The 13,794-nt window shown below is 34.5% G+C and overlaps 2 protein-coding genes and 1 long non-coding RNA gene across 11 annotated transcripts in view; 1 reads left to right on the top strand and 2 right to left on the bottom strand.

The window, feature by feature from the left end:
- Nucleotides 1-38: 38 nt before the first annotated feature.
- LOC140664883 (uncharacterized) lies at nt 39-1,474 on the top strand. Of its 2 annotated transcripts, none has more exons than XM_072890484.1 (4): nt 39-343; nt 419-584; nt 691-894; nt 964-1,474. In XM_072890484.1, the coding sequence occupies exons 1-4, from the start codon at nt 166-168 to the stop codon at nt 1,160-1,162; spliced, it is 747 nt and encodes a 248-aa protein (XP_072746585.1). In that variant the 5' UTR covers nt 39-165; the 3' UTR covers nt 1,163-1,474. The 2 variants fall into 2 exon arrangements, with proteins under 2 accessions (XP_072746585.1, XP_072746584.1); XM_072890483.1 differs by having other exon boundaries at nt 41-343; nt 410-584.
- A 1,381-nt stretch (nt 1,475-2,855) lies between these two features.
- On the bottom strand, nt 2,856-8,593 carry LOC140664886 (uncharacterized). Its single transcript, XR_012046506.1, has 2 exons — nt 5,309-8,593; nt 2,856-5,064 (listed from the first exon to the last, which is right to left on the bottom strand). It is a non-coding gene; the product is annotated as an uncharacterized lncRNA (long non-coding RNA).
- Nucleotides 8,594-8,772: 179 nt separating this feature from the next.
- Nucleotides 8,773-13,794, bottom strand: part of Gish (casein kinase I gish) — a 33,498-nt gene continuing 28,476 nt past the window's right edge. For 2 of the 8 annotated variants that reach the window (XM_072890473.1, XM_072890474.1), the window contains exons 7-9: nt 12,859-12,939; nt 10,404-10,510; nt 9,862-10,063 (exon numbers count right to left, since the gene is read on the bottom strand). In XM_072890473.1, coding sequence (XP_072746574.1) covers nt 9,877-10,063; nt 10,404-10,510; nt 12,859-12,939 — 375 coding nt within the window. In that variant the 3' untranslated portion in view covers nt 9,862-9,876. Of the gene's footprint in view, nt 8,983-9,861; nt 10,064-10,403; nt 10,511-11,551; nt 11,678-12,836; nt 12,940-13,502; nt 13,578-13,794 lie in introns of those variants that run through there. The other 6 variants (XM_072890479.1, XM_072890478.1, XM_072890480.1 and 3 more) reach the window with 6 other exon arrangements.

Genomic DNA, 13,794 nt, shown 5'->3' with positions numbered 1-13,794 from the left:
GAATCGAGGTCTAGTGGATTTGGATTTTTAAGAAGACACACCTGTTTCCCTTGGATTCAAAAACTGAGGGTAGACGGTAGTCGGTAGTAAACAATTGTGTGTTATGTATATATATACAGTAATAAATATCTTGTTTAATGAGAAATTTTTGTAAAACTCGTAATAATGGAGCTCGATGAGTTGGAGCAATCTGTCAAGAGCCTAAATACTGTGCTCAACAAGTTCCCGATCGGCGCAATTTCGCTGAATGACTTTAAACCAGTCGAGGAGAAGATCCAGATGGCCAGGGAGTCGCTGATGCATTTAAACGCTAGGTTATTAATGCTTCAAGCAAAGTACAAACGTATGTCGTTAATGTTGCGCCGAGCATGAATTTCGTTCTGAAATCTTTGAAATTGTTCAATTGCAGAATACACAGATGACAGCCGAAGGCGAAAAGAAGAAGAATCCTCACCTATTGGGAATGTATTGCAAAATGTTACAAGTGACATACTGATAAACGCCAAAGCCATTAAATTATGTCTTCATAGTACCACTATTCTTTCTATCCTCAGTAATAAGGAAGGCGATGCGAAAGATCAAACGTAAGAGGTGTTTACGTATCAAATGTTGTTACTTATAATTGGATTGATATTAGATACCAAATGAAAATGCAGAGATGCAATCAAATTTTAATTCCATTTGTTTCAGAAAACTATATACCTATATGAGTAAGCTACTCGCTTTCAATGACAGTATTATGGCCACTCAAGAAGCCATCGAGAAAGAATCTCGACTACAGTTAGACTTAAAAGTAGAATGTCAAAAGGCACTGTTCGATTACAAAAATTTTTTAAAAGAACAGGAACGAATACGAAGCGAGAGATTACAAGAAACATATCCTGAAATTGTAGAGTGAGTAAAATCGCAAGTATCAATTTATCTCATTTGTATCATAATTCTCACAACTAAAATCTTTTCCAGAAATAAAAATAAAATGGAAAGAACTTTACGAAAGATAAATATTATGAAGAAACTCATTAGAAATTTTATAGCAGCAAGCAGATATATATTGAAAAAAGAACCCATGTTGTTAGAGATATTAGAGAAGCATAGAGAACTGATAAATGTCGAAACGGTACTTAAAATGTCCCAAAATAATCAAGACGTTGAAATTTCTTAACAGAGGAAGAGAGAGAAAGTTTGAGAATGAAAGAAATCTCAGAAAGAGAAAATACGCAAGAATTCATTATGAACTTTTTTCTCTTTTCCTTACTTGCTAAGCGCAATAGACACAACACATATTTACAAGAATAAGCTTCCACGCAAATCTCAATGTCTTTTTTTCCCCTTTTTTTAAAGTTGTTCTATTAAAGTGTCTTGTCAGACGATGTTTTGTATAAGTTAATTGTTAAATAAAGCATAATCGGATATTGTATATAAGTTAAAAATTAAAATAGTAATCACAGCTTACGTATATATAGTAAAATTTTCACTATAGGGAGAGAGAGATATACATATTCATGTCTTTAAAATCGGTACAGTCGAGAAACTTTCGCGTATATGATTATATATATATAATTTACCTATTATACATATATAATTATTAATCATCGCGTGCGATAAAATGCGAATGTTAAGATTTTTCTTTATTTTTTTTCTTCATGGTCCGGTGTGTATGTATATCATTCAGTCTCGTTATATTTCGTCCATTTCTTATGTAGACCACTCTCCTCTCTTCTCCACAATCATATATATATATATATATATATATATATATATATATATATATATATATATATATATATATATATATGTATGCGAACACACACATAATTTTCACAGTAATTGTAATACTAAAACAATTTAATCACTATATACACAAGGTGGATCAGTTCAAGACGAGTGGAAAGAAAACGAATCCACTTGAAGGAAGCTGCGTTGAATGTTATCAAAAAATGTAATATTCATTGATTGAGGTTTTACGTTATTCGACAAAATCAAAGGGAAACAATGTTGTAAAATGTACATACTATTTTTATAAAAAAATTTATATATAAATAACGTAATTTCCAGAGTTGAGAAGTAAGTTACTTTTTTTGGTAACTGCAATAATAATAATAATAATAATAATAATAATAATAATAATAATAATAATAATAATAATAATAATAATAATAATAATAATAATAATGGCATTACAAATTTGTATCGAAAAAATAAAAACTTTGTTATATTTTTCAGTAATGAGAGTAACTCGAGAGAATTTAATAGTTACTTTTAACATTATCTTTATGAACTTATTCTCCTACAAATATTATTCAAGAATGTTAAAATGTTGCATTATATAAAAACTGCTGGAAGCTTTTTTAATATCTCTCTGTTTTGTAACAAACATTTAATTAGATAATTCAGTGATAATTTGAGATCAATAGTTTAAGATTATTAAAATAAATACATTATATCAGGATTTTAAAATTGGTATAAAGATGTAAAAAAAGGATTTTGATTATATTTACGAATCTATTATAAGAAAACTAAATAACTAAGACAATTTTTTCTTTTTCATGTACATTGACAACATTCGAAGATATTAAAAATCTTTTTATTTTTTAGAGTTTTTTTTTTTTAATTCAGCATTAATTATTACAAAAATTATTATACTTTATATCAATCAAATAAGCAATATCATTATTGAAATTATATTTTGTTATATTTTAATATATAATAATGTTAAAAAATGTAATGACTCTATTTGAACAACGATAACTGTAAAGTTATTTTTCAGAAAAAGGAACGGTTACTTTTTATAAACTTTATGAAGTTACCGTTCCTTTCCCAACCCTGGTAATTTCGTTTTCATTTCATTAGCTTCCTCCTAAAGAACACATCCATTTCTCAGTGGCATTATTCCGATTACATAATAATAATAAGAAAATTATCACGATAAGGATACTAGTTTCACACTGATAATATCGTACTGAAAAAATTACGTTTGTTATAATGTAACTCTATATGTAGACACAAATTGAAGTAAAGATACGCTTTTGCATTGTACATTAACTTTCTATTTTTTTTTCTTATTTCGATTTTTCACTCTGTTTCTCCTCGTGTGTTTTTTGCACATTGCAAAATGATGCCTCACAGACGCACGCACGCACGATCGCTTTATACTATCTGATTCCGTATCTCTTGCCTCGTAAATAAAAAAATCGTGTATTCTATAATAAAATATTAAACACACATGCACGCATACAACACAGACGTACGATACCAAATGCACGTAATCTGCCAATTTCATAAAAACGGCGATTTATTATGATCGTTAGCAATTATAGCAATTTTATTCTTCAACAATTTATCCATTAAAACAATATGAACATATAGTAAGTCAAAAATGCATATGCGTATAAGCCTCACTATGCGAGTCATTTGACTTTCTCCATACGAGAGACTATATATGTATATAGTGCTTGATTATAACTTAATCTCACGTGTTTCATTGAGACGGTGGTTTTTTCCAACATTGTCATAAATCGACGATATCAACGTACATAACTAAACGATCACAACACACGAGGGAAAACGCGTTATCTAATTTCTTTTGTCCAAGTTACACTTTACAGGATATTTTAGTAGTTACGCAGCCTCATTTCCATAGATACGCACGATCACGGTACCGATATATCAATATATCATCATCGTTTTGAATCGATGAGCCGGGGAATGAAAGACACGAGGATACATCGATCCTGATCCACACAATCTATTCGTATATCATTTACAAAAAAGAAAAAGAAAAAGAAAAAAAATATCTCTCGAGCAAAGATAATCATTTTACATTACAAGAAGCCGTAATCCCATTCCTAAGCGCGTAATACACAACACTCGCTCCTCTCTCCGTGCAAGGTATGTAACTCAGGGGGGGGGGGAGGAAACGGAAAGGTCCGTGTGTCTGTGTACCGCTTACAATGTCCGAGGAGACGAGGACTCTTTTGCTCACAACCATACTTAACCAGCAGTCAGTCGTGTTATATTAATAAAAATCGTGTGACTTCGCCCGCGCGCGCTTTGAAAAATCGGCTAAAAAACTACGGGCTAAATGTCTTGCGCAACAGGATATTTGTTATAATTAACGCCAACAACGCGGATTCCCCGATGTGGCAGGACAGTGATATAAATATCGGAGATGATCTCTCCCTCTGTCGCGTGGACCTCTCGCGCACGCACGCACGCTTTCTCCTCGCGATCGGATATTACAATTATATATGTGCCGCTCGCTATCGGATCGCGTGAATCAATTTTTTACTCACGAGGACGATTCACGAATGCGTACACGAATAAATAATCGCGTACGCGATTCAGCGTCTTATGTACAATAGAGTGTGGTAATTACAGCTTACGTGAATTACTACGAATCAGCCTCGTCGAAGAAGAAAAAAAAGCGCTCTCAAGTAACTTCTAAAGTCTTTTCTCGACTCGTTCTCTTTCCACGCACGCGAATCATATACACATGCGGATATCACTCATCATTCATCAGATCACTCACTCTCTTTCCGCTGACGTCTCGATTGTTTCGACGATCGTTTGTCAATCGCGGCTAATTCACAAAATTTAAGGAACGATACCCTCGGTGCGTTCATTGATAGTGGGGAAGATACAGATAACGAAAGGGAGAGAGAGAGAGAGAGAGAGAGAGAAAGAAGAAATTCACAGAGTATAATCTAGAGATACTGATCTCTATCTTTTTAAGCGTATCACTTTTCAGACTGTCCGACAGAAGCGGTTCTCTCCCTCTCTTCCATCTTTCATTTACTTTATATCGTACACGAGAGCACAGCCGTGTATTACAATACGGCTCGAGTACGTAATAGCTCCGTAAGTACATGGACTTCTGTCGTCGGACGCGCTTGTCGACGTGTATGTAACATGGATACAAAGTGGTGTGTACGCAAAACGCGTGTTAACACAGTACGGCGTGTACATCTCTCAGGAGTAGTACGAAGAAGTCATCGGCCGGACTAGCGTAAGTGTGGACCTTTGGACGTAACACAGTTTCCTTCGTACTCGCCATTTACCACATCCCTGCAAAAAGAAACAGACATTTGTGTCACTTTTAGAGATAAAAGGAAGATTGTTCGACAGAAGTATTTTTCAGAAAAAAATTTAATATTGAATTCTTTGAATTTCTCTGCTGATGTGTCCAAATATTATGTTTTGAAAAATATTACAAGTTATGAAATTTCCACTTTAGAAGTATATAAACCAATAGAATTTTGTCCAAAGGTGGAGGAAATTAAATTACAGATTTACAGTTAAACATTCTTACTTGATTGTTTAATCGATACAGCTGACGGGATCCTTTTGCTCTCCCATGAAGTTCCAGTCTATATTTTCGTCTTATTTATCTCTTGGTCGTTTAAATGTTTCAATATCGCGGGCCATTAACAAAAAATCGAACGTTTTCTTCCGTATGAATCTTTGCAAATGCCTGGCAACGTAACGCTCTTCTTGTCACATTATATGGGGAATAGCGATTAAATATGTTCACAGCAGAGTTCTTCGTTACAGTTAATCTTTACGTTATTGCATAATTTTGCGCTTTTTTGTTTAGACCAATTTGTTTCGAACAGAAATCACAAATTTATAACATTCAGATTTTATTATCAATTCTGACACAAGACTTCAAGAAATCGAAGTAGAATCTAGCGCAAACATACAGTTACTTCTTTGTCTTCGTTTTGATAATCATCTCGAAAACGATGAATGCACGGAAACAAGAATCCTCGAATATCGCACTCTTTTTCCAAAGAATGATCTGTATCGAAAGAAGCATTTCTTTTTTAATTTTTCAACACACATTGATGGAAAACGAATCGATTGCCACGAGTGTCACGTAATTTCAACTTGTTCCTCTCTCGCACGCATTTACAATTTTTAATGAACTTTCATTATATACACTATAAAGTCTATAGACGGAAAACATTATTTCATCGATATGTTATATAAAATGTAATTGTTTCAATTATTCGTCGCGCAAGATAAGTCACTCTCTCATATGATAATTTTGTTTTTGAAAGGCATGAAACCGAAATTTTTGATATTGCTTGGAAAATGTGTGGATTTTCTGTCTCGCTATATTTAAAATTATGAGTATATGCAGGCAAATAGAAAAAAAATACTAAAAAAGAAAGAAAGAACGCGAACGATATTGTAATATAAATATGTAAGATATTCACGTATATGAGAAAAGATATTTCACGTTTCGTTTGAGAAATAAACGTTAGTCATATAGCGTGAAATGTTCTTTAATGTATATCAATCACAATCCGTTCAGCGGATAATAGAACTGATGATGACACACGATAGAATTATCATACATCCATGATTCTCGTGTAGAAAAAACAGGCAGTGTAAATGTCAAAGAAACCATTTCGACAATTAACACGCATTCAGATAGTTTAAATTCTGTACATATTCAATATTATCTTGATAATGTTTATTAATAATACTTTAATACTGCTCTATTCTTTCATACTCTCTCTCTCTCTCTTTCTCTTTCTCTCTTACAACATACAACTCCAAATGAAAATTATAAAATCTGTCTACTAGTTACAAAATCATATACATCATAAATATTCCAATAGATATTAAAATTACTTCTTGATAGATAAAATTAAAAAAAGAAATCGAAATCAAAAAATACGTAATATAAATCAGGCATGCGAGTTTTCGTTTCATATAGTGTATAGTGGGTATACTATACAAGTTCTCGCTATTCAAAGAGACGCTAAAGCGAGAATACTTATCGGCATCCTAATCTCATTCAAACGCAATCATTGTTTTTCAGTTTCATACCTTTCAGGAGGATTATAATCAGACTTTGCGACAATCGAAATCTCTCGATTACAACAAATCTGGGATAATATACTACGCTCGTTTATCCTGTGAATATACAATGAGATCTGTGGTAATTTCAATTCGTTATAATTCGTAGTATATATGCGATTGCCAACGTGGCTGTCCGTCGTACAACGCGACGTTATTAAAAAGCGTCCCCGTGATACAAGAAGAGAGTCGTAGGCACAAACAAGTTCTCTCAACATCGGTACATCAATTCCTTTTTACTACTACGTGATCCTCCATTCATTGGTTCACCGGTACCGACCGGCCGACGACGACCATTCTCAGTCAATAGCGACATGTCAATATGTTGATGACATCGATAGCAATGTAATCGATAAATGCGAGTGCGGATAATAGGAATGATAATGGTGATGAAAATGGAAACGATAATGATCGTGACTAACAATGACGATGAGAACAAGGAGCACGATCACCATAATAATTAGAGATTAATAATAATAATAATAATAATAATAATAATAATAATAATAATAATAATGAAATAAAATAATACATAATATATAATGAAGAATAATTATTTATAATAATAGTAATCATAGTGCTAATAGTAGTAATAGTAGCCGTAGTAAGTAGTAATAGTAGTGGGCAGCAACAAGATGAAATGTAATCATGACAATAGTAGTAATAATAATAGCACGAGGTCACTTTTCTTGGCTAAACGAGAGGATTTATTCAGTAAGTAGGTAAGTGGATTCGCCAACGTCTCTTGACTTCTATCAGTAGCTCAAGGCCGCTAGGAATATTCATTCGACTTATTTGCGACAATAAGAGGAGAGAAAAAAATGAATCAAACGAAACGTACACGCAAGATACATGCGACATGCATAAAAAAAGATGGATACCGCTAAAGTCATAAATTTGTCTCTGGCTTTACTTTAATGAAAATTTAAAATAGGCATCTAAGAATCCAACAATCGAGTTTATCAGTTCGAGAAACGACAGGTCAGTCACATCTTGCCAGATAAATACGTAAAAATTTGTTTCAATTATTAATTCGCGAGTTTTCACGTTACAATATTACAAAAGAAAAAAAAAATACAAAGAAAAATGCATTCTGTCTCATTAATCATTGGCCTTTTTAATTAAAGACCAACAATTAAATTTTCCCTAAAAATAATTCCATATTTGCATGCGTCACAGAATACATTTACTTTGTCCAACTGTTTAGACATATTCTGTATATTCTCATACATGTGTGTATGTACAACGTATAAAACAAATAAAAAAGAGGGTTTTGAAAGCGAATCCGACAGTTTCAACGAAGAGACTCGTTATCAAGTTTCTCGCGGAATCGGCCGCGCTTTCTTTGCAACAGTTGCGGACGTAGCTAAAAACAATTCTAATCGCAGCGATAACACCAAAGCACTAGAATTTCAATTTCATTACGCTGAGAAGCAGAGTTGGTCATAGGTCGAATCGTCGTCAGCGAGTCCGCCTATTTATCGAAAAAGATCACAACTCGATTGGCCAGAGAAAAAGCAGTTTTATTCTCTCGACCGAGTCGCGCAACCGTCCAATTAATATGATAATAGCGGCGACGGTAATAGAATGTGGTTGTACGATGAAGGTGATGATGGTGATGATGATGATGATGATGATGATGATGATGATGATGATGATGATGATGATGATGGATGATGATGACGATGACGATGACAGTAAGTGGTGGTGGTAGTGGCGGTGGTTCAGTTCGACAGCGGCGGCGGCGTCGGCGTCGGTGTCATCGTGACGGTTGTGTGCAGCACCGAGTCCCGTGATGCGGATCGGCTGCCGATACGCAGCAGAGTAACGGCCTCTCTCTCGGGATCGGCGCTGCTGGCAGTATCGGCCGCTGTACCTGCTGCGTTCATCATCCCCGCGGCCGTTCCCACCGCGCCGCGCTTCCCCGTTCTCGACGTCGCGGCGACGGCGTGCGCCTCCTCGGCGACGACCCCTCCTCCTGCAGACTCGTCGGCACTATTACCCGCGCACTGCACCGCCCCCCCGAGACCAACGGTAACGGACAGTCATTTCTGCCTTCCACTTTTCTTCTTCTTGCGCTTGAAGAAGCAACAGCATCTGGAAATGAAGCAAACACTAATAGGACTTAGAGTCGTCTCCTTTGGCAGCGTCTCTCGTTAAGTCAACACACCGAGCATGCATGGACCTATGTAACAATAGCTGAGAAAGGAAGGAATTTGTCGATCGTCCAAAGATATTCTTTATCCGATTAAATGTAAACAATATATATCATGACTCATGATATATCACTTTATCATGCAGTTGTAAGTTTTGTTAGTTTATGCAGCTACAGTTAATTTGAATGTTTTAAAACTCATTTTAATAAGCTAAAGGGAAAGAAGATAGAAGGAAAAAGATACAGTGTATAAGGATAAATGAGAAGTGATAAGAAGACTAAGAAGAATAAGATTGCATACATTTAATTACAATATTCAAATCTATAATTTATCAGAAAGTATATAGTTTGATACTGATAGTACGATACAACAACGAGAAGACGTTGCAATTTGCTTCGATCAAATTATATCCAACTTGTATATAAATAAATTCAATATAACTGATGGTCTTTTTTTCTCTCGATATATAATAAATTGTACAATGGCACTATAATATATAACAGAAAAATTTTTCACATTGAATTATATAACATATATAATAAAATATATTTTTAATGATATACAAAAAAGTACTTATTTTGTTTTGCGATGATACGTAATTGTCTCTGCATTACTGCATCAAATCTTTTCTATTAAATCTCACGAAAACTGTGTGTGTAAATTGAAAAAATAAATTACCACATAATAACCGCAATATTTTAATACGATATTCTAAATAGCATTACATCAAAGACACATTTGATTGTATCTTGCAATAATTTTATATTTTGATATCGTTCACAATTTTGCATTACTATTGTAGTTTAATAATAAAATTTCTACAATAAATTTTTACAAGTATCTATTGAAATATTTAATGAATACGATATTTTCTTCTTATATTGCGAAACAAAAAATCTTGAATTGACCAGTTGAATTGATGCAACAAACCTAGTTCGGGAATGAGGGTGGGATAGGTTCTAGAAATGTGCGCTTGCAAAGATTGGAACAACAACTTTCCACATCGGGAACAATGTTTCCATTTTAGTCGAGTTATTTGTCTGAAAATAATATCACATGCACAGTTTGAATCAGCTTCTTTACAATAATCTTTGTAATAATCAATACCTATGCAATTTATATATGAGTATAAGCACATCTTTTCTCTTTTAATTCTCATTTTAACACGTTGAAAAATTTCTACTAGGATGTCAACTCAGCACACAAATAAATTATTCTAATAAAATTTAAGAGAATTGTACATACACATATATAAAATAATACATGCTTATAGACAGAATCTATCACACATATTGCATATTTTTATCCGTTTTTGTAAATTTGGAAATTGGAGCAACAGAGAGAAAAAGAGGACTTGTGATAAAACAAACTGCTACTAACTTGGTTTCGTCGATCATGTCCACTTCCTGAGGTGCTGTGATTGGTGTATTGGAGTGACCAGCGGTCGGATCATCATTGGCTAGCTCTCCGTTAGTCGACGACACCACCTGCGTATAACGTTGTATAGCGTTATTGTAAATCAATATGAAAATAAATATACGGGTTTCAACATTAAAGGATTCGACAGATTTATCTAGACAGGTCATATTTTCCAGTATTATTGGACGTGAAAAATTAGGGAAATACTTTTTTTTTTGCACTACTTGTCGGATTTTCGGAAAGAGAAAACTACGAAGGAATAATACATCGAAAGAATCAGTTTATTCAAAAGTCTACTTTTGCACACAAGTTACACAAAGACTCAATTAAGATCTTACAAGAGAGAATTTAACGTAAAAATTTACGTAAAGAAAAGGAAAGATTATCACTGATTATACAGGACCCATTAAGCAGTGATTCTGAATTTAAAAAAAAGAGGCGTAAGTGACAAACTCTTATCTTTCTGAAAAATCATACGTGACGATGATGCTTCTGTTATTGTAAGTGCAGGGAAGAGACGAGTGATCGTACTATAATACCGGATTAGTATTTCATATCCAATCAAAGAAAGAAAGTATCTCGATCGCAATCGACACAAAGACAACATGCTGCAACAAGTCAAATTGCACAGACTTCTAACTGACCATAATCCAGTGGTGCTTTGTCTAGAAATAGAGCGAACAGTTTACACCCTTTGTATAGACTGAGACATCACGTATACGTCGACGTTTATGAGAGTGAGAGACAAGAAAGATAACAGAATTAGGAGAAGGCAATGTGAATAATAATTTACCGTTAAATTTCACTTATCGGTTTATATATCTTTTTGATTTCTAAAGATTTGATTATTTTTTTTTTATTGGAATCTATGAGATGTATATAAAAAAAGATTACGAAATTGCAAATTTATTATACATCATTTTGAATACGTTGCATCGCTAAGAATTACGTTTCTTTTTTCGTAAAATGTAATTAACTCGATGGTAAATAAAAAACTGCAAATGAGAAAAGCTGCAAAGAAAGTTTAAGAGGAAGGAGAAGCTTTTTTGGGAAATTAAGAGACGGAATGAGACGAGAGAGAAGGATGGAAGTTGCGCAGGTAAACTCACCTGTACAGAACCGTGCCTGTCAGCAGGTGTCAATGTACCACCGGCTCCTGATTGCTTCACAGTATCTGGCCACGTGGCTCCCACCCCCTTACCGCCCCCACCTCCCACCCCTCCACCTGCCACGTCCTGAAGGAACAAGCATGACAATTTCGTTGCGTCGCGTTATATGAAATTCCGAAGGATTCAAAGGATAGTAGAAGAGAAAGAAAGTATTGAGGAACGTTTGAGAGAAATTTTCTTCGAGCGTGATTTATTATTTGACAATAAACCCGCGAAATCCGCGCACGCGCAATGAAGAGAATTATATAATAATAAAAAAACAAACCTAATCCGATATTAATTTCTACATTAGGAGGATGAGAATATGTTCGCTGCTCGATAATAGATAAAAACAATTATCTCTATGAATTCTATATATTTTAAATATATATTATGCATTTTACTCTGATAAACTATGAGAAGATGGAAGAAACTTTCTGGCTCCAACTAGTTACAAGCAAGGGCAGCAATACTAAAGCACAACTGTATCAAAATTACTTCTTCGTGCATGAGTTTTTATTACAGAGTCAAAATCGAACATATCACTTTATGGTCCATCATCTAATGATTCTAATAACGTCTAAAAAAATTATTACTACCATCGATTTCTGTTCATCAACTATTCATTTGTCAATTATTTATTGCACGCGAGTTCGTAGAATGGTTAAGCCTCATGCGACCTTGTTTTTACGGACAGAAAAACATCAATAATACGCGGATATCTTTCCGCGTATATTCTGTATATTGAAACATCTTGTCTCCCCTCTACTGATAAGATAAAACATGCAAGAAGAAGTCAATTCTTTGAGCGCAACCTAAAGATTGGCTTACATATCGGCCTTGCAATTCGAAGCGAACCTCATCCATCATGAGGATTACATCCTCCTCAAAATCATCGTACTCCTATAAATTGATGCCCGTTGGATTCGTGTAGAGAGAAACGTTAATGTATATTATTGCTCTTTCATAATGCTGCTCTCTCTCTCTTTGCGAGATCTAGATCACTTAATATCGTTAAACACGCGTCCCGGAATCTTTTAAAGTTATTCGTGTACCATCTGAATGATTTTTTTCCACGAGATAAACAGTCTGAATCAAGGTCGTTGTTAAAATTCTGTCTTTGATCTTTTCATTAATGAGGCGTGTATCCATGCGGTTAACTCGAATAACAAATAGATAGGCTACACACGTCCATGCTTTGGTTTTTTATTATGTTTTTATTTTTTTCAAGAGAGAGAAAAGAGACGCGAAGAAAACGTAAGCAATACCTTATAAGCGGTAGGATGCCGATCACGATTTGGCGATACAACGATCTCCTGGCCGGTTTGAAGGGATCCGACAGGTGTGGACTGTAATAAAAGAGAAAACATTATTTTATATGTATATATATGTATATATACTGGACAAATATATACTGGTCTATTAGCAAACAACATTATTGTACGACACATTCTACGTATTTAATATGTACAGATAACATACTTGAAGCTCTGGAAAGTGGACAGACAGACTTATTGACTGTGCACTTTAATTTACGCTTAACAGAAGACCTGTGACATCATAATGCGTTAGATCCCTATTTAAATAAAGCCAATCGGCTGTGAAAGTTCGCTCGCTCTCCCTCTCTCTCTCTCTCTCCCTCCCTCTCTCTCTCTCTCTCTCTCTCTCTCTCTCTCTCTCTCTCTCTCTCTCTCTCTCTCTGTAGTAACGATCAATTATTATGTTATAATAAGGAAACAACGTACATTTTGTCGTATAGATGAAGAATAAAAAATATATATAAAATATATAAATAAAAAATATATAATTATATGAAACAAGCGAGTGTATTGCGCAATATGCGTAAATATCGAAGCTTAATTATTTGGGGTTGTAATTACTTGGGTAAGATGTTATTCGAGCCATCACCAACCTTGTCGGATTTGGTTCTGCCAATGTGCGAAGGAGCTGCCATCCGCAGTGCTCTCAGTTGTTCAAAGTTGCATGGCTAGAGATAGTGCATTGAGGGGAAGGGCAGCATGCAAATGTTAAGAATCAGATGTGAAACTGCTCGCCAGTTGTGCGTTGCTCTTTGTTGCGGGTCTATCGGAATATTGGCGGAACGAGTCACTTACCCAATTGTGTCGAAGTTTTTCTCCGACAAATCGTCCGACAATTTTATTTAGAAAAATAATAATCACTAATAAAACTATATAATTAATAAG

The sequence above is a fragment of the Anoplolepis gracilipes genome, chromosome 4 (assembly GCF_047496725.1).
Source record: "Anoplolepis gracilipes chromosome 4, ASM4749672v1, whole genome shotgun sequence".
NCBI lineage: Eukaryota > Metazoa > Arthropoda > Insecta > Hymenoptera > Formicidae > Anoplolepis > Anoplolepis gracilipes.
The sequence above is the reverse complement of the archived record's forward strand: the minus strand, read 5'-3'. Positions and strand labels throughout refer to the sequence as shown.

Coding starts and splice junctions, on each gene's coding strand:
- LOC140664883 (XM_072890483.1), top strand. CDS start 166: ATGGAGCTCGATGAGTTGGAGCAATCTGTCAAGAGCCTAAATACTGTG. Junction 585..690: donor GGCGATGCGAAAGATCAAAC/GTAAGAGGTGTT, acceptor CATTTGTTTCAG/AAAACTATATACCTATATGA. Junction 895..963: donor ACATATCCTGAAATTGTAGA/GTGAGTAAAATC, acceptor AATCTTTTCCAG/AAATAAAAATAAAATGGAAA.